The sequence below is a fragment of the Leptidea sinapis genome, chromosome 18, assembly GCF_905404315.1.
Source record: "Leptidea sinapis chromosome 18, ilLepSina1.1, whole genome shotgun sequence".
In the NCBI taxonomy this organism is placed as follows: domain Eukaryota; kingdom Metazoa; phylum Arthropoda; class Insecta; order Lepidoptera; family Pieridae; genus Leptidea; species Leptidea sinapis.
In genome coordinates this window covers 10,953,312-10,978,300 of record NC_066282.1, presented here as the reverse complement: position 1 = coordinate 10,978,300, position 24,989 = coordinate 10,953,312, and the positions used below count along the sequence as shown (strand labels likewise).

Genomic DNA, 24,989 nt, shown 5'->3' with positions numbered 1-24,989 from the left:
GATTTTGTTATGTATATTACAGCCATTGTAAAATACTCTATTTAAAAGAGTGGCCGTTGAGTTTCTTGTATGCTTTTTTCAAACGTATGGTAAATACAGTAATTTAAAAGAAATATTTGTAGCGACAAAGAAAAGCGCTTAGCTTAAGCCTAATTGAATAAAGTTTGTTTAACTTTGTAGGCAGGGTCAGTAACCACTAGGCTATAAGGTTATTATAAATAAAACAATACAATTTAATAATAATAATTTAATCAACGTTTATATAGGACGACATCAAGTCCTGAGTGCATCCATAAAGCAGTGTAAAAATAATATATCAATATGCAATATAAATTAGTAACTGCGATAATTCTTTTCATCTATATAAAATGCATCAGTGGACAGAACCTACGTTTAAGACATGAGAATCTCATAGTCAGGAAAACCCAGTTCCTGTCCTGCGAAAGAAATGTAGCAGACTCCATGTGACTGTTGTACTTTTCCGGTTGTGATGCTGCCTTCGTGACGAACCCTGCCGATGAACAGAGGTTCCCCGTCTTCAGATTCACCTCCCGGGAATGCTCCAGGGGGTATGTTGGAGCCGTTGGTTGGAACCCAGTTGTTCGGACCGCCAACTAAGACCTGTACATTTATTCATAAGTTAGAAATGTTTGAAAGTAATGATATTAATGTGTATACTTATATCTTATTTTTGCTAGAAAACCGATGAAAATAGTCCAGGTTTAATAGCCCATCGGACGCGGTCTGGTAGCGGACACTATCAGTATTTCATGGTCGCTCAGAGGGAGAGGAGCTATACTCTGATTTTCCCTGAGGGATGGAATAAGAAATGAGGAGATACATAGAGGAACCAAAGTCACTGACTTAGCCCAGATGGTTGCGAAACTGACTTCAGTTTGAGACTGCCACTTGGCAGTGGGCAGGACTCGACGGATAGATATGGCCGGTATATTTCTGCCACAAAATAGTGTTGCACTTGTCCGTTTGAGATTCGGTTGGTAGTGTCGGTGTAATTATAGATAGATTGGACATTCTATTGGCACCCCGGCTGGTGATCAGCGTAGCGCAGACTCAGGGTTGGGTCAGGCAGTTCCGTTTGGTCGTGGTACGCCACTTCATAGGGCATTTTAGGCGTTACAACTTAGATCCAACAATAACACTGACGACGACTGATAGTGGACATATAACATTTGCTAGTTCCATAACTAACTAACAAACAAATATTGTTTAAAGTACTTAAATATACCTTTGGTTACATTTGAAGATTGTTCAAAGGGAGTTAATTAATATTATTTAGAATGCGGAGCGTTGAAACTTGTTCATTCATTCAAATTTCGTAAAGATTAACAACTATGTACCTACGCAGTTCTTTTGGGAACAAATTGGTATGTTTGTTTATGGTCAATTATAATTAAGACAAAACTTAAATGTCAGTTGTAATGCCATCATATGTACAACGGGTTTCGTACAGTCATTATTGAATACCCTTCGTCGAAACTTATTGTTGTTATTGCCAACTGTCGCGCGGAAAGAAAAAGTAGTCTCGGAGCCGTGAATGCGGAATATATCTGTGTAAACAAGTTAGCCGAGCAACTTCGAACCAGAAGTTTGACGAGGTGTTTAACAGGCTAACCAATAAGATCAGAGACGTGTTAATTCATGAAAAACGTCCGAAACAAAATATTAATATTGATATTAAATACTTGTAATTTAATTAATTGCATGTCGAGTTAGCACGTAAATGGGGTACCTACCTATGCGATGGTCGATGTTAGCTTAGCTTAGCTTAAATATAAGCTTAGATTAAGGATTGCTCTCCGCTGTGCTCTAACTAGATACCGCAGGCGTAATCGGAAAGTGCGGCAACTAATGCTATTACTATGCCCAAGTGGTGGATTTATATATGTTATTGACTTGAAAAAGTTATTTAAATTGGCTAACCTTATTTAAATTACATGTGAATTGTGCGTAAAGCATAATATATTGGTTTGACAACATACTTGGTACTCCGCTTTTCCGTGTTCCTGGCCGCCCCATGGAATATAAGCACAGCCATGTGAAGCGACTAGTTTCCCGGGTATAATAGCGTTAGATTCATGTTGAGCGCGAGCCACGTATAATGGTTCGCCGGAACAATCGTTTCCTCCAACAACAGCTCCTGGAGGAACCTGACCAGAAGACGCAGTCACCCAGACACCTGCACCTCCGCCACCCATAGGGGGAGCACTGGGGTATCCTGGAGGGTTGTTGTAGAGGGGAGCTGCGGCTGGGGGAGGTTGAACTGAAATCATAAAGGAATTCGTCATTAAAATATATTGTGATTTAAAGCATGATAAAAAGTTAGTGACGCAAATGAACATGACTGAAAGAAATGAGGGGTCGTGCCATAGACTACGATATACTATGTGATAGATGAGCTATCTCTTACAGAGATACAACTGATAGAAAAGAAAAGTCATCTTCTGTTGCTGTTACCGATTTTGATTGACAATTGACATTTTGTAGATTAAGCCGCTAGCTTACACACACATAGGCAATGCAATATCGGTCACGCATTATCGCGCTGCCGGTATATTCGAAGTCTATGGGTCGTACAAATGTCGACTTTAAGCCGCGCCATCTACCCGTAACAGTGACAATATGATCTGAGTATCGTATAGAACTATATATATATATCTCACAGAACGTATCGATACAACGCGGATCACATCGGAGCGAGCCCGTCATTATAAGAGTTGAAGATGGAACGGAAGGGGATTGTATGAAAAAAGAAATGGAAGTAAGATAGAAAAGCACTGAAGGTAAAACAAAATGTACCCAACATACCAAACATTAATCCTCTGACGCATTCTGTGAAGTTAATTAAAGAAAATGCACGCGTTATTTGTTCATAAACATGTTAGTAATACAGTCGGTGAGGGGTTGCAAACAAAATATCATTCATTACATCGAATACAATAAGTAGATACACAACAGCAATACAATGTATAAAGCGATCATTCCGCACTATGTTATATATATATATATATCTGGACACTCAACGAGGTTGCTGCTCTCCAGCTTTATAGAAGTGAACAATTCGCCATTGTCCTTGCGCGCCCCATCCCGTTCGAATCCCGAAATGCGTAATAGGGAATGGCGCGGGATCCGTCCACTCCATGAGCACTTGGCCTGTTTTTCCATCCCTCACCGCAATAGTTCCGCAACGCCATTCAATCAAAAACTTTCTGGGCTCATTTGCGTTCATGATACCCGGAGTGGGGACCGTCACCTACGATCAGTAACAATTGATTATATGCTGTAATACGCACATCTAGATTGGGTGCAACATCAAACCATAAACTACCTTGTCGGGTTTTTGTCTGCAGTGTCTTATAACAGATTTGCTGTTTTCCCATCCTCCGAGAATAATTTCGTAAATCGGATCAACTTCAGCCGGTGCTGGCGCGAGGCAAATGTGACAGTTATGAGGACCGAGAAAATCAAATTCGAGGGAACCAGCTGCCACTGGACCAAACTTGTACTCTAACTTGTCCACAGTGTCAAACTCAGCTCCATCTGCGTAAAGTTTGCTGATATTAATTTGTTATTAGGTGTTGGGTACATTTTGTGATTTATTCAAGCATACAACGATAATAAAGGAAGTGGAGGATTGAACTTATCTGGTACCTTCAATTTTCCAAGTCCCTGATGCCCCCCAACCAGTGCAAACACCCACGAAGCTAATAGGAAAAGGGTCCGGGTCTGCCCATGAGATAAATGGAATCGATTCGCCTTCCCGTCCAGCTGAAACTACACCACTGTCCCACCGCACCCAAAAACCTCGAAATTCACCGCCGTTCAGTATTTCAGGCGTATTGATCTCTACTTTATCAGGTTTTGTTCTGTTTCTACGGATCACACTTTTTGTGTTTCCCCAACCACCGATGAAGATCTGAAAAATACAATATATTTGATATGACTATCACGCTTACATATTATGTAAAGGCTATGGAGTGTAGATGCACTTTCGGTACACAGTTTAGGAGCCTCTCCAGAGGTCAGCGTTATAAAGTTAAGTCAATTCACAAATAAAATTTGAAAAACAATTTTTTTTATGAACGATGCGGGACTCGAACCCACGGACTCTGGCATTCCGTGCCAGTGCCCTAACCAACTGAGCTAACCTTCGAGTGACGTATCGTCATAAAATCTTATATGCTTTGTTTAAGTCAATTCGATTAATTTTTTTTCTTAAATAATTCATGAATATAATTTCGGAAATATTGATCCTAAACAAGAAGAAGTGGAAAACAAATTCAGTAAATAATATTAGACATTACCTCATACATGGGGTCTAATTCTTGAGGTCCCATAGTGAGAGCGATGTGTGCATCATGGGGTGCCCGTACTTTGAATTGTACAGAACCACTGGATACCGGGAAGAACTGGTATTCTAGATTGTTCGGTGTAGCAACATCTGAAAATAAAAGAGTTGTTGTATTTGTTATAATTATTTTTTAAATAAGAGGGAGCAAACAGGCGAGAAATCCGCAGCACCAGGGATCAGGAGGTGCGTCAGCCTTTAAGGGAGTAATATGTTCTTTTTTTTTGTGGAATAGGAGGACAAACGAGCGTACGGGTACACCTGGTGTTAAGCGATCACCGCCACCCACATTCTCTTGCAACACCAGAGGAATCACAAGAGCGTTGCCGGCCTTTAAGGAAGGTGTACGCACTTTTTTTGAAGGTACCCATGTCGTATCGTCGCGGAAACACCGCACAAGGAAGCTCATTCCACAGCTTAATAGTACGAGGAAGAAAGCCCTTGAAAACCGCACTGTGGAGGACCGCCACACACCCAGATGGTGGGGATGATAAATTTAATTGGGGATGATAATTCTAATTTGTGGCGTGTCGTGCGAAGGTGGAATTTTCCTATTGGTGTTCTATTTTTGAAGGTTCCTAAATCGTATTGTTTAGGGAAAACTGCAGCAGTTCATTGATGGCATAAAGTTCCTGTGCGAGAATTTTTTGTAAAAGGCCGCGGTTGTAAAATGCCCGACGTCAACATGATGCGGGTGAAATTTACCATTTTGACGTAATCCTGAGGCACTGCATTGTAATGGGCAAGGCGTATCAATTACCATCAGCTGAACGTCCTGCTCGTCTCGTCCCTTATTTTCATAAAAAAAGTCCGGTGGTGGGATTCAGCTGCTTGGTATCAACTCGAACAACTCGTCTGAGCAATCCCCGTGATAACTCTACGAAACAACAAAAAATCAAGCCGATCGGTGTATTGTATTCCATTTTTGTCGTAAATTACGTAAATCAACAGTTATATCATTAAAATTCATTGAATGTCTTTTAACTTTGCAACTTGGCCATGATTACGTGCAGATAGCTTATGAAACCCACGCTGACTATTAACTAGAATCTTCTATTTATTAATAATCGGTACACAAAGTTTGTGAAAACTATCTGTGTACACTATGCTGTATGAATCATATTTGAAATATTTCGAATGAATAAATCGTTGGACCATACAGATCATTATCTTTGTAGGGCTTGCTTGGCTAGATGCGGTGATGTCATTCTTTGAATCAATACCATGTCGCCTGTCGACTGACCTTTGGGAACAAAGTGACCGAATAATAAGAGTATTTCTTGGAGAATATTTTATGGACTTGTTGTTTTGTAATTAAAACAACTTTATTGCATATCACCAATAACACTGATAAGTGCAGTTCGTTGCCGCTTCTTGCAGCATCGGTCGCGAAGTATGGATTTAAATGCTTGTTAAAATTATTTCTGTTAATTCTCTTGAAATTTTGCTTATCTACACGAGTTTGAACAGGTTAACGGTGTTTATATTAGAGATATAATAGTAAAAGAACTATAAATATATTCTGAAGAATGAATAACAAAATAACATTTTTTGGCATATCGTATGCATAAGACAAACGTACTAATGAATGATAACGATGCTGTTACGGAGGCTTATTAGACCAATTAAAGTGTGTTAATATTACCTACATGCTTTACCTAATTGTATTAAAAAAATGTATTTTTGTACACAGGTAATTATTTAAATACATTTACGAGCTATAGGGGTAGTACACACAAATAAAAAGCACTTCGGGAAATAATGGAAAGATTTAGGTAGGTAATTTTTAATCTCACTGAGTCATTGTAAGTGAATGTATCTTATATATATATTAGTGAAATTACTGGGCTAAGATCATACGCAAAATGATGAGGTTGACATCACATGTCGCTCTGAATGTCATATTCAATCAAGAATAGTAGGCGGCACACCACTGTACTGTTCACCCACCATCAGGTGACCACTTGGTTGTCTCGTCACTTATCTCATTAAAAAAAATAACATTACGTAGGTACCTACTACATGAGATCTTAACAAGAACAACTCGGAAGTACCTACTGACGATTTAGAATAGAGATTTTTTTTAAAACATTAAAATGAATTGGTTTAAAAGAATGAAAATAATAATAAAAGGTAATAAAAAGAATAGGTAAACTTTGTACTAGCAGTAACGTAACATTTTAAAGAAATGCATACCTACCCACAAATATGCCAATACACCAGTTGGTAGTAATAATCCTTAATATTTATTTTTACACGTGATCTCATTGTTAATTCCTTCTTGTTTGTAGCCTGCAACTTAACACCTACCTTAGTTATGCTATGAATTACTTTATAACGTAGATACCCACGTACTAACAATTATAGTTATAGAAATATCTACTGCATCGGATAAAATTTCATTGATACTAATGGCGTGGTTTGTGTTAGCCACAAATACTAGGCATCGAACATTCTTCACGTATAAAAATAGCTGTAACTATCTCATAGATATAAAGTACTTATTCCGTCTGAAATGAAGTGTACAATTTATCAAAGAGGATATAACTGTTTTTGTTTTGTATTGATCCTAAAGCGCAGTGTTACCGCATCGGTTTTGGCCTTGTGCCAAAATAATGATTTATCTTGTTTGATTTTGATAAAAATTCGTGAATAATGATCAAAATAAGAAGCTATTATAGTCTGTGTTATAATATAGGTATAAACAACGCAAATAATTGTCCCACGGCAATAAGTACAAATACCGGTTTTATGGAGTTATAAAACTGTGTAAATAGCTTACCCAATATGTTGGCCATGTTTAAACAATTAACCTCACACAAAGTCTAGACACGTGAATTCACCGCAGAACAAAATGCTAAACTGAATCTTGAGTCAGGCTGCCGGCCCTCGCGAGTCGCGCCTGCAATAGTTCAATCAATGATGTCATACTCCGGTACCACTATAGAAATTTATACACTTATCGCCTTACAATAGAGTTCACAATTGAACTCAAATATTTATATATAGAACGAGAATTAAAGCTGTTTTGAATGTAAATTGTTATTGTGGTCCTCACTGACAACAACTCGATGTTGGTCATAAGGTGCCGCCGAAAACCTGTAATAAATATTGTTTAAGAAACAACTTGGACATTTAAGAATTACCTGTGACTGTGCTGATATAGTAATTAATCATTAAAATTAAAACTAAAAAAACTGAATATACCTAAATAATACACTTCAAAAGTTAGAATAAAAAAAAAATGCCACAATACTCGGGGTATTATTTTTGTATGATAAATAAAAGAGATATGATAATATTATAAATAATACTGCGACATAATATATGCGTGCAAGGTCAAGGCTGTCGCCTATATGTACCTACATCTAATATAACAAAGTAGTTTGGTTTGTACCGCAATGAATTGAAATTTAATTCTTTTTGTTTTAAAATAGGATATTAAACACTTATTGGACGTAAAACCTACAGTTACCCTTTGAAAATGAATGCCTCCGGCCTGAGAAGAATGGGCAGAGGAAGTGCCAGCCGTCGGCCGCTACCACTTAGCAAGCAAGAGTATCTATTTGCTAAACGGGGCGGAAATTTATTAATACATATTATGTACCACACATACTACATACTTATAATGCTACATATCCTACCACTTATCGCTGCAATAGACATCCAAGACCTAATATTATTATTATTGGCGACCTGTATAGCCGAGTGGTTAGCGATCCTACCTACTAAGCTAGAGGTCCCGGGTTCGAATCCCGGTAGGTGCAAGCATTTATATGATGAATATGGATGTTTGTTTCCGAGTCATGGATGTTTAAATGTATTTATGTATGTGTATATGTATGTTTATATGAATTTATGTATATTTAAGTAAGTATATTATATTAAATATATCATTGTCTTGTAACCAATAACACAGGCTATATATGCTTAACTTGGGGCAAGATAATTTGTGTAAAGTGTGTCAATATTATTATTATTATTATAGTATTATTATATCGTATTTAAACCGAAGAGAAGTTGGAGCTCCAGCAAACCCTCTCGACTAAAAGTCATCTTTCTTCGAAATGCAAAAGCAAGTAAAAAACTAAATGAAAATAAATTAATTTCAATTACATAGTGTTGCCATAAATTTGGGTCTTCAGGTATAGAGTGGGAGCAAGTTCCCCCGCTGTCCGCACGGCTCCCGCCACCAGTGTAGTGATGTGCCGTCCCTACTAGTTATCGTACGCTTACCGTGCTATCACGTTAATACTATCCGATGTTATTTTTTTTAACAATAACTGATCCGAGTCCATCAAGTTCCGTACAAAAGGGAACGAGTTTTTATTCGTCGTCAAGTACGAGAAATGGCCAACAATGTTTTAAACATGTGTGTTGAAGAAGGGAAGTACAAAAAATTGAGATTTAATTATTAGGTTAAAATGGTCAACTTGACGCATTGTTTAAATTTATCAACACACTCATAATTATCGTCATCAGTTTAAATTATGTCACATCAAATTCAAATTCAAATTCAAAAACACTTTATTCGTGTAGGTCACAATAATGACACTTATGAATGTCAAAAAAAAATATAAATATTGTTTCTTATTGAATTTGCCGCTACTTCGTAAAGGGTTGAGCTAATGAGAAGAAGTAGCAAGAAACTCATTGCCACTCTTTTAAGTCAAGATTTACATTTTAGTTGTTTTACAAATCATTTCAATTACAATATATGCAAAGTGACGCAACAAAAATACTCAAAAGTCAAAAACTGAAAGGCTTACATGAGTAAGTCAAAAAAAGAAAAAAAAAGTAAATTAATACTTATAAACACAAGAGTTATTGAGTATAGTAGATGCATCAATACACACATACCGTAAATAAATAGAGGCATTATGTGAGCATTTCATAAAATAAAATATATAATAACTTGAACTTTAAAGGAAATAATAATAATAAAAAAACACATCAAGCAGACCTCCCGGTAACAAGATCATCCAGCCCCCATCACTATCGCATTCCAGAACTTTACATTCAACTCACACGTTATCTGGAAATTATAGGGTACGTCTGTGTGTTTGAATATTTTGCATACTGTAATATAATATAAGGTGTGAGGCGACAGGTTCTTATTTAGATTTCTGTGCCTACCTACGTGTAAAGTGGGTTGCAGTGGCCACAGAGAACATTGTAGAACTGTTTACATAGTCTGTAAAGTTCAGAGCGTGAACACGGGGCCACGGTTCGTTGTTGTGGCCTCCGTCATATCGAAGGTTGCGCACACGTCGTCATATTTATGTTTATGACAGATGATGTATCACATACTTCAGTACACAACCTAGCTATTGTAAAATTAAACATTACTTCGATACAATATTTTGAGCTGAATATCAACTTAATAATATGTTCTTTTAGGGTCCGTACCTCGACAGGAAGACAAGGGGATTAAGGGATTATAGGATCACTTTCTTGCCCTCCGCCTGTCTGTCTCTCAAGGACCTTTATCTCGGGAACGCGGAGTGGTATGGAGTTAAAATTAAATCGAAATTGAGTCACAGTCTCTTGTAGCAGTGAAAATATCAAATTTCTAAGTTGTAACTTCTAACGTAAAAACATATGCCTAAATTTATATTGAATGTATATTCCGTTGACGTGGAACTACGAATTTTGGCAAGTGCTACCGTATTATACTACAATTACACATTATTGTAATTAATTAATTATAAAAATAAAGACCATGTGTCTTTATGAATGGAATGACGGTCCAAATATTAAATTGACTTGACCGTGTCATGTGGGGTATCGTTTTAAAGGGCTTCAAAAAAGGGTACAAGCATAAACTGATTTTTTAATAATAAGGATGAAAAAAAACCGTGCCCCTTTTTTATAAGACCTAATATTATGTACTGAACCGTCGGTGGGCGAGTCCAACTCGCACTTTTCTGGGTTTATGTTTAAATGATGGTTGCAATGGGATCATATTTTTGACGACCCATATAGCCGAATGGTTGGTGACCCTGACTACTAAGCTAGAGGGTTCCCGGGTTCGAATCCCGGTAGGTGCAATCATTTATATGATGAATATGGATGTTTGTTAGCGAGTCATGGATGTTTATATGTATTTATGTATGTTTAAGTAAGTATATAGTGGTCTTGTACCCATAGTACACACTTTCCCTAGTTTGGGGCAAGATAATTTGTGTAAAAGTGTGTCAATATTAAAATATTGGCACTGAAGAGATCAATTTAGTGAATTATTGTAGAAGACGGAAGTAGTAACCGAGGCCCGTGACTGTGTCTGTTCTGTTTAAATAAAGAAAACTTACAGCTGATTACTGAGATCAACTTATTCAAATGATATGACCTACCTCCAAATAAATGTGATTGTTGTGTCTCCGGTGATAAACAGCATATAATCTATCGCTATCCATCTTTCTATCTAGATGATCTATCTAATTTCATAATATGATAATACTTAATGGTTTTTAATAATTCCATAATTCAATAAGAAAACTGGTCAAGTGAGAGTATTCGGATATTATATAGTGTAAAGCACAACCTAGTCATGCATCCTAGCCATATTCGTGATTGATACCTACATACATACACATAAATACCCTTAAACTACTGTTCATTGTTGGTAGTGGGCAAGATGGTGCGAGGTATAGTATTTGTGTAAACAGCTTTTATCTACACCCATGCTTTAAATCCTCTATTAAAGATTCTGAAACAGTTATTACCAACATTAAAACACCCAATGTCGTTATAACCATTACTTACATCATCCAAATGAGTGTTGTAATGTTGTACTGAATTTCATAACAACACTCCTTGGTTTTTTTTTCGATCCCTTCATGCACAAAGAGTTTCAACAAACAGCCACATTCTTATTGCTCGATTCGTGGTATCTGTATGAATTTCAAAAAAAGAACATTTTCGCTTACGCGCGTTCCACACTACCATATCATGGCGCGCCGTAAAAAAAATGTAGGTTATTCGAAACCCCGCCATTTGTCTTGAGAAAATGAGCGATTCAAGTTTTGACAGCACACCTCAAGATATTTTAAACGCTGCAAAATAACATAATAATCAAGTGAATTTTAATAATTGCACACTATACAAAATGTAAATTACTACTAAAATGAATAATCAGTAGGTAAGGGATGATATTAAGTTACTACTAGGACTGGCTGTTTTAATGTTAGCAGTAAGCTGTTTCAGAATCTTTTAGAGGATTCATATTCTGGGTGTTGATAATTAGGTATTAAAACACTCATGTGATACTATTATCACATAATCCACATTCGTGTTTTAATACCCCTTATTACATAACAGTTGCATAAATAATTATTACATTACCGCTTTATAAATACCAATTTTTTAAAGTATTAAATTGGATATAGTAAGTTGAATATCCTTAAGAGATAGACACATGCCATCGCGGACTTTTCTGTAGAGCTATATAAGATACATAACTCCACTATAAGTACATTATTTTGTTATAGCTCCAAGGGTTTAGCCATCGCTATCATTTAAAGCTCCCAGACGGCTTATTTTTTTTCGACTTCTCCAACAAATATCGTTAATGTATACAAAAAATAATAAAACAATATGCTAAAACCTTCCTCAAAATCCACTCTATCCATTGAAGAAAACAGCTTGAAAATCGGTGCAGTTGCAGATTGTTGAGTTGATCGCAAATATACAAACAGAGGCGGCAGAGCACTTTGTTTTATAATATGTAGACATTATTTAAAAATCACTAAAACTCCGGTGACTCGTAGCTATCTATCAAAAGGTCACAAATAATCTACGAGGTGAGTTCGTGAATCAGAATTATTTAAGGCATTCCTCACTCCTCTTAATAGTGTTGACCTGAGTCACAGTATGACGCGAGCCGCCATGTCAAGGTTATAGTATCAAATAGGAACATTATGACGAATTTTATCGAACTGCGAATCTAATTAAAGTTATTCTTTTTAAACAACCTGTATATTGGTCATAACTTTATGTCTTGAGTTGCCTTTCGTTGTCGAAGCCATGATTAGTGCGTAGCGTGATGTGCTATCCGCAATTGAGTACTTAACTATTCGTTATAAAGTTGAGTATTGTTTACTAATTAATATATCTAAACAGACGGTCATTCAAAAATTCAATACATTGCGGTGGCAGGCCATGCGACTCACCCGTGCTACAATAAGTACTGTTGTTGTTGTACCTACATTAATTTTTTCGTTTGTATTGTACCTATATTATTAAATTGTGTATTTATAAGTTAATATTAATGTTTATTGTAATTGTAATCGATAATAGTATTTCTTCTAACATGCCGGACAAACCTCTGTGGTTTTTGGCCTGTTATATAATAATAAATTGTAATTCTATTTTTCATAATAAAACCAAAAAAAAAAAAAAAAAATTAATTATACCATCTATTATTTTGCAAACACACAATTTTATCTGCTAATTTAAAAAAAATATGGAAGAGGAGGTCCAACGAGCGTACGAGTGCCCCGTGCACCTGATGTTAAGTGATCACCGCCGCCCACATTCTCTTGTAACACCAGAGGAGTCACAGGAGCGTTAGTATACGCACTTTTTTTAATGTACCCATGTCGTATCGTCCCGGAAACGCCGCACAAATAGGCGCATTCCACAGCAATGATGCACGGGGAAGAAAGTTCCTTGAAAACTAAAATATCTGTATGCGATAATATGATGGTTTTCTAAATCGGAAATAAATTAAACAAGGTTTCCTAATTTACAAAAATGAGACTACTAAATATTATAATTATGTCAGATCCCATTGTATTTTTATTTTAGCCTGCTTTTTGTTTTAGCCTTCAAAAAAAATCGAATGCCAGGGAGTAGTTTCAATTTGGCTTACGCGATTTGACTTAAACTAACACGTTAACTTAACACATTTTCCCTGTGCTTCCCCAGGGCATAAAAAGAATAGCGAAGTCCCAGGCACAAGGGTGTCATAAAAGGCGACTAAGGGCTTGTGAATCTGTGATCGTGAAAAGTGTTATTCATCGTGTAATCAAAAATCTCCAGTGATCTTAAGCCCAATAAATCAAAAATCACTATTCATAAAACCGTGAACCTGTGATCGTGAAAAATGTTATTCATTGTGTAATCAAAATCTCCAGTGATCTTAAATCATATACAATCCAATAAATCAAAAAGTCTCTATTCACAAAATCGTGAACCTGTGATCGTGCAAAGTGTCGTTCATCGTGCAACTTGCAACACAATCGTCGTGAAGGACTGAAGAGTCAGCATTTCGAGAATCACGTCTTATCGCATCAATGCTCGAGACATTCGCCGTATTAGCCGCCTTATCGTAAGTCTTTTGTCATTGTTTTGTCTAGAGCTGTTCATTATATTATTATTCATTTTATTATATTATATTCCCTCCAGACTATTTGTTAAAATTATTATAATCAATTAGTTTGTTAATTATTTTACAAGATCTTATATATTTTATGTCAAGCATCATTACACCTGCGACGTGTCGCGTGACGTAATATGCCCAAAGTCTCCAAGGTTGAAGATACAAAATTAAATATTAACATCCCCGAAGTGGACGAGGCCTCCACCGATCTTACTAAATCACCAATACATTCGCCAAGAATCACTAGAGCCACTCTCGTAGCAACAGTCATGGCTGAATTAGACCTAAATACCCTATTTAAATTTATTAAATCTTACGACGGCAGCCGAGAATCAGTCAATTCATTTATAATTAATTCTAATAACGCATATGAGCTAGCTTCCGACTCACAAAGACCAGTTCTTTTTAAATATATTCTTAGCCAGTTGCATGGAAAGGCAGAAATTGCTTGCTCTATAAAGGAATTCACATCCTGGGATCAACTCAGAGAATTTCTTAAAACCCAGTTTTGTGAACGCAAACATTATTCACTTCTTCTTACGGACTTACAAGAAAGTAGGCAAAACCCACAGGGAAACGTTAGCCAGTATTCGCTTCGAGTGGAAACTTGCCTCTCGCAATTATTAACCGAAATTTCCTTGTCTAACACTAAAGCTAAAGAGTTACCTGGTCGTACAGCCGCTATGGAGGATCTTGCCCTCCACCATTTCCTTATGGGCCTTCAACCACGGGTCTCGAACATTGTGAGATGCAGGTCGCCTAAGAATCTTAACGAGGCCATAAACCTCGCGATATCTGAAGAGAGGATTCAACAAAGTATTTTCAAGAGAAATCCTAATAATGAGCACAAACCAAAACCTTTGAATCAGTATCGGCAACCACAGAGGTCATCAAATCCAAACAACAATTCACAGCCTTCAACTTCTAATTTTCAGGGATCAACAATCCCATCATCAAGTATCATTTGCCGATACTGTAAAATACCGGGTCACGATATATCAGTGTGTCGGAAACGCGACTATAACAATCGTTTCCGTAACCAACAAAATACCTTTCAGAAACAAGGGCCTCTCAGACCACCCCCACGTGTCAATTTCCTTCAAAACACATCTAGTGAAGCCTATGGCCAAGACGAGGTTGATGTTGCTCAACCCGGTCAAGGTCAGGATTTAAACTAAGGCCTGGCCCGCGCTTGTGCCGTCCGGGCCGGAGATCTTCCAAAATCGACACAACACTAAAAATCACAAATTCCTACCATGTACTAACCGACAGGGTAGCCAGCCCCAAACCGACAGTACTATTCACCTTAAATCCAACACTAACCGACAGGGTAACCAGCCCCAAACTGACAGTGTTACTACCATCTTACTATGTACTAACCGACAGGGTAGCCAGCCCCAAACTGACAGTACTACTCACCTTAAATCCAACACTAACCGACAGGGTAACCAGCCCCAAACTGACAGTGTTACTACCATCTTACCATGTACTAACCGACAGGGTAGCCAGCCCCAAACTGACAGTACTACTCACCTTAAATCCAACACTAACCGACAGGGTAACCAGCCCCAAACTGACAGTGTTACTACTATCTTACCATGTACTAACCGACAGGGTAACCAGCCCCAAATTGACAGTACTATTCACCCTAAAACCAACATCAACCGACAGGGTAGCCAGCCCCAAACCGACGATGTCTCCAATTTCATGTCTAGCCCAAATCAAGGAAACACTCACAATCAAAATATTTACGAAGTAAATATAGACACAACTAAAAGGTTGTTACCACACGTTCTTTTAATCACGCAAGTTTCACATGTTCCCCTTACGCTCTTAGTTGACTCAGGATCAGCTATATCACTAATAAAACAGTCCAGTATAGTATATAAACAACATCTAAAAAGGGAATCGATTAATATTAAAGGAATTGATCCAGGTGAAGAAACTACACCAACACTTGGCCATTTTGGTCTAAAATTACAGCTGGCCGAAAAGAAAACGATTTGTCATAGGTTTTATGTCATATCGAATATACATTTACCATATGATGGCATCATAGGTACCGACCTCCTTACATCATTCAGCTGTAACATCGACTATGACACAGACATTTTGAAAATAGGTAATTTTAAAATACCACTTCATTTTTATGATCCATACTATGTAATTCCACCTCGTACAGAGACTGTGATCGAGTGTTCAATTCAAAACACTGACCTTAAAGAAGGCCTAATCCTGGATCAACATCTTTCCCATAACCTACTTCTATCCAACTGCATAGTTAGAGTCAAAGATAACAAACGTGTTAACGTAACGGTCGCAAACATATCAGAATCCCCTATAACCATTAATCCAAACTTGAAACTTAATCTTGAACCTCTATATCCCTCAGCCTTGCAAATTAACAGTACCTTCACCGAGCTCGTTGACCGAACTACAGAAGTAATAAACTCTTTAAGGACTAATCATTTAAATCATGAGGAATCCCAAGCTCTAATTGAACTCTGCTCACAGTACTCCGATATATTCCATCTACCCAATGATCAGCTCACTTATACTACTGCCCTCAATCATCGAATCAAAACGAGCTCCGATGTTCCAGTTCACACAAAATCATATAGGTTCCCTGAATGTCATAAGAAGGAAGTCGAAACCCAAATTGATAAAATGCTTAACCAAAATATTATAAATCCATCATCATCACCCTGGAGTTCACCGATCTGGATCGTACCTAAAAAGGCAGATTCCCAGGGGCAACGCAAATGGAGAATTGTAATTGATTATAGAAAACTAAACGACATCACAATTGGGGAAACATATCCAATTCCCCAAATTTCAGAAATCCTGGACCAGTTAGGGAAGAGTAAGTACTTTACTACTCTCGACTTGGCTTCGGGCTTTCATCAGATCCTCATTTCCCCAGAAGACGCGCCCAAAACAGCCTTTTCAGTGCCTCAGGGCCATTTTCAATTTACTAGGATGCCATTCGGCCTTAAAAATGCACCTTCAACTTTCCAAAAATTGATGAATAATTGTCTCTCTGGTGTCCAAGGTACTAGATGCTTCGTATACCTGGATGATATAGTTATCTACTCTTATGATCTAGCTTCACATATAAAAAACCTCACATCTGTTTTTGATAGACTCCGAAATTTCAATTTAAAATTACAACCTGAAAAATGTGAGTTTCTCCGTAAAGAAGTTGCTTATTTGGGGCACATCATTAGTGAAGAAGGCGTTAAACCGAATCCCGAAAAGACTAGATCAGTCTCCGAAAATAAACTCTCCCAACTCCAAAATCCCCCAGGAATATAAAATCCTTTCTTGGGTTAGTATCGTATTACCGATGGTTCATTCCCGATTTCGCTAAATTAGCCAAACCACTTACTTCTCTCCTAAAAAAGGACACTTCTTTCAGCTAGAATAATGAACAGCAATTGGCTTTTGAGTCACTCAAAAATAAATTGATTACTGCACCGATACTAGCTTACCCGGATTTTACAGAGCCATTTCATTTAACTTGCGACGCCTCAAACTTTGCTATCTCTGCTATTCTATCCCAAGGTAACGTAGGACAGGACCGTCCAATTGCCTATGCATCTCGTACACTTAATAAAGCAGAGTGTAATTATAGTGTCACCGAGAAAGAGTGTCTAGCCATCATTTTTGGCACAAAAGTCTTTAGACCGTATCTGTACGGTCATCGTTTCAAAATTTTAACCGACCATAAACCACTACAATGGCTATTGAATTGTAAAGATCCGGGATCTAGACTCGTCCGTTGGCGACTAAAACTCGAAGAATTCGAGTACGATATTCAGTATAAAAAAGGCAGAACCAATTCCAATGCAGACGCTCTCTCTCGTTTTCCTGTGAATCCAATTCAATCGACAAACCCCACAACAACTAACCCGAATGCCGAATAAAGATCACAAAATCTCGATAGAGATTTAATGGACCTACTCATCTCTCCACCCTCATTTAACCCTGAGGAAGATTTATTAAATCCACCTTCCAATATTCCTGACACCTTAAGGGATGAAATTGAACACGAACTACTTGACTTACCTCTTCAAAACTTAACTGACTTACCTCAACAAGAATCAGCTGACTTACCCCAATTAAACTTAGACGATATACCCGACTGTTTAATAGAACAAAGTACACCTGAAGTCCAGGTGCACGATCCTATACCATCCACTAGTACATCCCCAGATGTGCCAATTGACGATTACTCAACTTTCCTAAAATCAATATCAAATAAGGATAAGACCTTCGACACTTGTATCGAAGAACGCAATGAAAGTTTATTGAAAAGCCCATCAAAAATAATCCTAATCCCCACTTCAATTGACTTGGATGAATCCAACCCGTACATCCCAGAAATCCTAGGCAACTCAGAAAATTCCGATAGTATTACTAGCAGTGAAAAGGAACTATTCAACTTTATAAAAATAAATAACGGCAGCAAAATATATTACCTCTTATTCACCAGAGTTCATCACTTTGATAATGCTACATACCCTGAAATCTATGAAACATTTAAACATATTAGAAACGACATACTAGTAATTGAAAATATCTCCGAAATTAGCATTTCTGATTTGAAAAACATTCCTTTATTAAAATCTATAATATGTTGAGTTATTTATTCCATGAAACAAACATAAAAATAGTTATCTATCATAATAATATTATATATCCTTCCCCATCCGAAATAAAGAAAATTATGTATGAAAACCATGAAATCCCCGCGGCAGGTCATTTGGGATCCGTCCGTATGCTCAATAGGATTAAAGAAACGTACTATTGGAAAGGTATGCGTAGTGACATCGAAACATATGTCAAGCAATGTAAATCATGTCAAGAAAATAAAGCTTTAAGGAAAATAAATAGAGCCCCAATGCAGATCACAAGCACTTCAACTGCTCCAACGCATATCTCTCGATGTCGTAGGTCCACTGCCTGAGGCTGGCACTGCAAGGTTAAAGTATATTCTCACTGTCCAAGATGACCTCACGAAGTTCTCTTCTGCATATCCCATGCGGAGTACCACAGCCGAAGAAACAAGCGAATGCTTGTTACACTTCATATCTATATTTGGTATACCCAAGATGATTCTTACCGATCAGGGTACCAATTTCACGTCAGACCTATTCAAGAATACATGTGAGTTCCTTAAAATAAAAAATTTATGGTCTTCACCTTACCATCCTCAGACTCAAGGTGCTCTTGAACGAAGTCACTCAACCTTAAAAGAATACCTAAAATCATACATAAATAACGAACAGACAAATTGGCCCCGATACGTTTATACAGCCATGCTCGCGTACAACACATCCGTACACTCCACGACACATTATTCACCATTTGAGTTAATGTTTGGCTGTAAGCCATTCATCCCTAACTCAATTTATAATGACGCCCCAGGAGCTACATACCCAGACTATGTCCGCATGCTCCAAAATCGCCTCAAGCACTCACGTGATAAAGCGTTAGAGTTTATAAGGAGTTCAAAAGAGTCATCTAAAACCTACTACGACTCTCACACTCGTCCGGTCCAATATAAAAGTGGTCAATACGTCTACTTGAAAAATCACCTTTGACTCAGACGGGCACTCTCCCCGGTGTGAAAGGGCCCTTACAAAATAGTTAAAGTAAACGGAAATAACACTCTCACATTACTCATCAACCGGCGTCATGTTACACACCATGTAGATCAAGTGAAACCGGCAAATGTCGAACTTGACCCGTAGTGTAAGGATTACATAGTTGCATTATTTAAAATTAATCATATACTCACTATTATAATTTGTTTTGTTTCTTTTTATTAGATACGATATTCACCTTTACCTAATCATACCGTTAGGAATTAGAAACACAAGTTAGCCTGTAGGTTTATTAGAATAATGTTTTATGTTTAAAATAATTATTAGTATACACCCATTACATTAAGTATATATATTTATATATATTATAATTTACAGAATACCATGTCAGGCTCGAAACCAACAAGACTATTACATACAACAGATAGATTCAAGCCCCGGACTTTATTTCGACTATCTTGGTTACCTGAAAATCAACAGCGGACAACTAAACGTCATAATGCCGTTTGACTTATCCCATTTCAACTCACATATTGAAAACATAAACTCAGCCCTGACCATAGCTCAAGATTTATGTAAAAAGACTGGACTGGCTCAAGTTGAAATAAGCTGTCATAATATGATAAATTCTTTGGTTGCGCGATATTCAGATATGTATAAGGAATTTTCGTCCATTTCACATTTATTAGAGAAAAGATCAAAACGAGCTTTGATAGGTGGAGCAGGAACAATAATTAAACAAATATTCGGAAACTTAGATGAATCCGACGGTCTCCGGTTTAATGATGCCATTACTTCTCTACATGTTAATCAAATTAAATTGGCTTCACTGATGAAAAACAATATTTTATTAACTACATCAACAATCTCATCATATAATGATACAGTAAACAAAATAAGGGTCAATGAATTCAATTTAAATAAGGCTATCGACAAACTCTCAATAAAACTAGCAAACGTCACTAATGCAACAAATCAAATGTTGTTACATTTTAATATGTATCAAATTCTTAATAATTTAGAAACCTCAATCTTAACTTTGTCATTCCAACTGGAAGATTTAACAAATGCAGTTCTATTTGGCAACCAAAATATTCTGCATCCATCAGTAATTACCCCGCAACAATTATTTAAAGAGCTCGTCGATAACCATCAATATTTGCCTAGCGATCTGAAATTACCTGTAAAATTAGATATAAGTTCAATTAATGTTATTGTAAATGTTTCTAGGCTAATTTATCACTATACTAACAATAAGATATTTTTTATATTACAGATACCTTTAGTCTCTATCACTGAATATGTTTTATTTCACAGTGTTGCTCTACCAACGCCACATAATTTAGATAAGCCCAATACTTTTAGTCTCATATTACCCAGCTCTAAATACATAGCAATGACAAAAGACAAAACACATTATTGTACCTTAAATGATGTAGATATTTGTAAGAATATTGTCCCTGGAAACTATATTTGTGATATAACAAACATTTACTCCTCAGGAATGAAACCCATTTGTGAAAGTGAATAGTGATAAGTGAAACACCCAAAAATTGTGAATACCAATTTATTTACGGTCATTTAGATATTTGGAAATCCATAGAGAACAACAAATGGTTATTCCTACAATCAGCATCGAACAAAGTTTCCATAGATTGTCGAAACTCAAAAATTTTCGAATTTGACATTTTAGGTACCGGCATACTCACGCTACCCAGTAATTGCATTGGATATTGTAAAAGTACCACTTTAATTCCTATAACGTAATTCCTTTAATTCGTATAAAGTATAACTCGTTAAATGTTTCTGTACCCATTGGTTATCCAAGTTTTAATTTGTTAAGTGATTACTGTTGTAACATAACTAAACTTAATCAACTCAGTTATAATGTATCCTCTATTGAACTACAGAACATAGATTTAGATGATTTTAAATTAAATAAACACATTTTCTTAAACCAACTGCAGAACATAGACAAAGTTATAGAAAGTCCACACATTATTAAATACGGGATACATTATTCTGTTCTAACTATATTCATTTGTATAATAATATTATTTTGTTTCATATAAATTTTATAACCGTCTAAGACCTGGCAGCAGACCTAAAGTAACGATACCAAAAGTAATATTTAAAACAAAATCAGAAGATATAGAAAGTAATAATTCCGGACTTCACGAAATTACATCACCTTCTATTAGAACGAAAATTTAAGATGATGTAACTTCGGATTCTCCCCGAAGTTCCTTCTAAGGGGGGAGGTGTTATACCCTAGTTATGTAGGTATTAATGCTGACTTAATTGCTATTCCATCTCAACCAGCATTATTGAATCAGTTATATAAGCCCCAGCTGCGCGCGGTCAGCTAGTTCGTGCTCGCTTCTCACAAGTTACGGTTCTGCCCAAGGGTCTCTAAAACTATTATTGTATAATCAAGTCTTCATATTCCTTGTAATATATTATATTTCTCTGTGTTAAATAAATGTTTTTTTTTAAAAAGCGAACTCAAAAGAGACCCATAACAGGTCGCTCGACTGGCAAACTAAAATCGGTACCATAGACTCGAGTATAATAAATATCATATAGAAAATCACTGTAATTTGAAGCTTTTGGTATTCGATTACGAGATATGGCGATATTTGGTTGTGTACTTTTCTAGCTATAATATTGAGTATTTATATAAATATTCGTAAGTTATTGAACTTACACAGGGCCCTCTAGCGCCAAATTAAGTTGAACACATTTACTGAAAAGCGCCATCTCTGATTAATATAAAAAACTGCAACAATAGAGAAACTCAACACATCACACCGTTGCAACTGCACCGCCACAGGTGGCGCTATACACATAATATGACAGAGCTGTTAAAATTCAATATTATATTTAATAGGATCAATATTAACTTCACTTTAAGTTATGAGTCTCAAACACTCAATAAATTAGCAAAAATCAAAAAAAAATTATGTATATAAAATTTTATGTGATAAAATGTGTCGCGAGTGGGTTGCCTAAAATGTGTCATTGTTAAATTCGAAGCCTTTTCTATGTATAATTGTATATAATATGTAATAACGTGCTAATATTTAAGCTGCGTTTAGATACAGTAAATAAAAATATCCAAGAGATGAAGCTAAGTCATCATATAGCAGAAATCGGTATCCAAATAGCAAAATTAAAAATACACTATCGCAGAAAGCAGTTTATTGTTAGGGTATGACAGCGCCATCTAGCGAATTATAAATAATTAATTTTAGACCTGTTTTTTGTGTTGTTTTTATAATCACAAGGCTGAAGGCAGAGAGAAGGTACCTTTACATAAACTTGAAAGGCTTAGGCGGAAACCACGCGGGAACGAAGATTCTTTTCTACCTGACAGACTAATTTTTTTTATGGAAGGGAGTACAAACGAGTGTACTGGTCACCTAATGTTAAGTGATCACTGCTGCCCACATTCTCCAGAGGAATCACAAGAGCGTTGCCGGCCCTTTAATTATAGTGAGCAATTATTAATAAAGAGGACTATTTATTAACCGAGGCTAAAATTGTTTTGAAGTTAGAATAATAACGCTTAGAACGTGAGTAGGCCCAAGCGAAATGAAGCACTTTTAATGTGGTCTTTTATGACCACGTACGTTTCCCGCCGCGTCATTGTCATTCCGTCAACAGGTCATACAGGACAATCAGTGTGCGAAATTTAAGGACGTGTTAACGAATTGAAAAATGACTTACTGTCCAATGAAAGGGTGTCTTATAATAAAAATTATGATTATAAAATCACAGTTCACACCTAAATACTATTTCACAACCTTTAATTTAAGCTAATACGATCGTCAAGACAGGAAAATATTTTGTAAACAAAACAGACGCCATTAAAAAAATATGTTGCCAGCTGTGAAAGTACTATTTACCCTGAGTTCCTCCGCTGGGATAGCTTTTTGTGTTTATTGGTAGATATTGATAGGAGGCTGTACAGCGCCACATGATGTTATAATTATTCAATTACTTAATTATTAAACTTCTGCCCGGCAGTAAAAGCTTCGGACCAATTATTAATTGATCTGATCAGCTCATAATAAACAATGCCCTTCTTACCTCACACACACAGCATCACCTTGTTATGAGTTAACCCCAGTTTTGGCACAATATGTGGCCTCGCACAGCCACTTTGGGGAACCAATTACCGGCTGCGAACAGATACGACTTAGGGAGTCACAGTCACAGTCAAAGTCAAAATTCTTTATTTGAAAGAAACTTTCACAAGTAAAGTTGAATTTAATTTAATGCGCGAGCATATCCACAAAAATTGGTTTCTTAGAGAGTCGATTACAACATAACGCAATGAAAATATTTAAGAAAAAAATACAGCACAAAGAAGGACTTAAAGAAAATTTTGAAACGAATAGAATATTTATATATAATTTGAAATATTCAATAAAAAATTCGGAAGTTGCTTCCCAAAAATAAACTTTGGAGTTCCAAATCTCCGAATTTTCAGCTGTAACAATATTATTTTTTTAAAGAATTTAATAGATTTAGTACTTTTCTAAAACTTCAGTCGAACAATTATTTAATTTAATATGTAAATTTTGAATAAAGGGAGGAAATTCAGTATAATAAATGTCTATTTGCAGCTTAGCCACATGATCAATACAAATATTGTAGGGTTGGTTGTCTTGACAGACATGCAAATATTTTTTCATTTCTCATACTCGGAAAGTAATGTTGTTTTGATCTGATTATTGGGTGGAAAATGCTGCTTCCCTCCATAGAGAGGGAAAACTCATACAAATTACTTCCCACCTAAGGGCCGGAATGAACTTTAAAAATAGAACTGCTGTCAGCTATGAAGAGTTTTATGTAAAAAAAACTAATTAAAAGAAATGCCATGTGACTTTCTAAACAGCCAGTGTGAACTTAGCGCAAACTTCTTTAAGCGGAATAAGCCGCAACAATTACGCGGTGAGTTCCATATTTCCAATTTAAAAGTCGACAAATTGGTGGGATACTGATCTGTTATGTATCTGTGACGGAATTGAATTAATTGACGGATTATCCGCCATGGAATCCATCGTCTGATGAAATACCAGAGTCTCCCACTTTTACAGATATCTAGAACAGCAATATTTGTCATAATATATCAAAGAGCATAAACATTCCAAACAAAAATGTTAATTTTTAATTTCACGAACTGTCCTAATTTGACTATTAATTTTAAGTAGGTACTACTAATATTATTATATATTATTAATAAATAGTTTAGATAAACAACTAGTTTTATTTTCCTCATATTCAAAATGAAAAGTAGAGTGTTTAACACGGGTAAAAGAATCAATTCCTACTCGGACTATAGAGTATAGACGCCCGAGCGCAGCGAGAGACCTCGGAAAATGATTCTTTCGACCCTCGGTTAAACAATCTAGTAGGTATTCTGGTTTCACTTCACAATATTATAAACCTAACACAATCAATAATTACTGCTACATTTAATTTAATCAACATAAAGCCTACTAACAGACGCTACAATACACATTTACAATAATAAATGAAATGCTAAGAGATAAATCCTATCCTATCCTCAAATAATAATGTATCGCATAACAACCCGATTATGAGAATTTGTAGAGAATTTAAC

At 36.3% G+C, this 24,989-nt stretch overlaps 1 protein-coding gene across 2 annotated transcripts; it reads right to left on the bottom strand.

The window, feature by feature from the left end:
* Window positions 1-232: 232 nt before the first annotated feature.
* Window positions 233-7,225, bottom strand: LOC126969565 (uncharacterized). 2 transcript variants are annotated; one of them, XM_050815089.1, is made up of 7 exons: window positions 7,149-7,225; window positions 4,323-4,459; window positions 3,670-3,934; window positions 3,347-3,558; window positions 3,043-3,271; window positions 2,001-2,281; window positions 233-621 (listed from the first exon to the last, which is right to left on the bottom strand). In XM_050815089.1, the coding sequence occupies exons 1-7, from the start codon at window positions 7,162-7,164 to the stop codon at window positions 394-396; spliced, it is 1,368 nt and encodes a 455-aa protein (XP_050671046.1). In that variant the 5' UTR covers window positions 7,165-7,225; the 3' UTR covers window positions 233-393. The 2 variants fall into 2 exon arrangements, with proteins under 2 accessions (XP_050671046.1, XP_050671047.1); XM_050815090.1 differs by lacking the exons at window positions 3,043-3,271; window positions 3,347-3,558 and having other exon boundaries at window positions 7,149-7,224.
* Window positions 7,226-24,989: the final 17,764 nt, after the last annotated feature.

What these genes read in the sequence shown, in the direction of transcription:
- LOC126969565 (XM_050815089.1), bottom strand. An exon ending in AGCTGGAGAGCAGCAACCTC is followed by an intron (nt 2,282 to 3,042) that starts GTTGAGTGTCCA and finishes TTATGATTTCAG; the next exon opens with TTCAACCTCCCCCAGCCGCA. An exon ending in ACGGAAAAGCGGAGTACCAA is followed by an intron (nt 622 to 2,000) that starts GTATGTTGTCAA and finishes ATAAATGTACAG; the next exon opens with GTCTTAGTTGGCGGTCCGAA.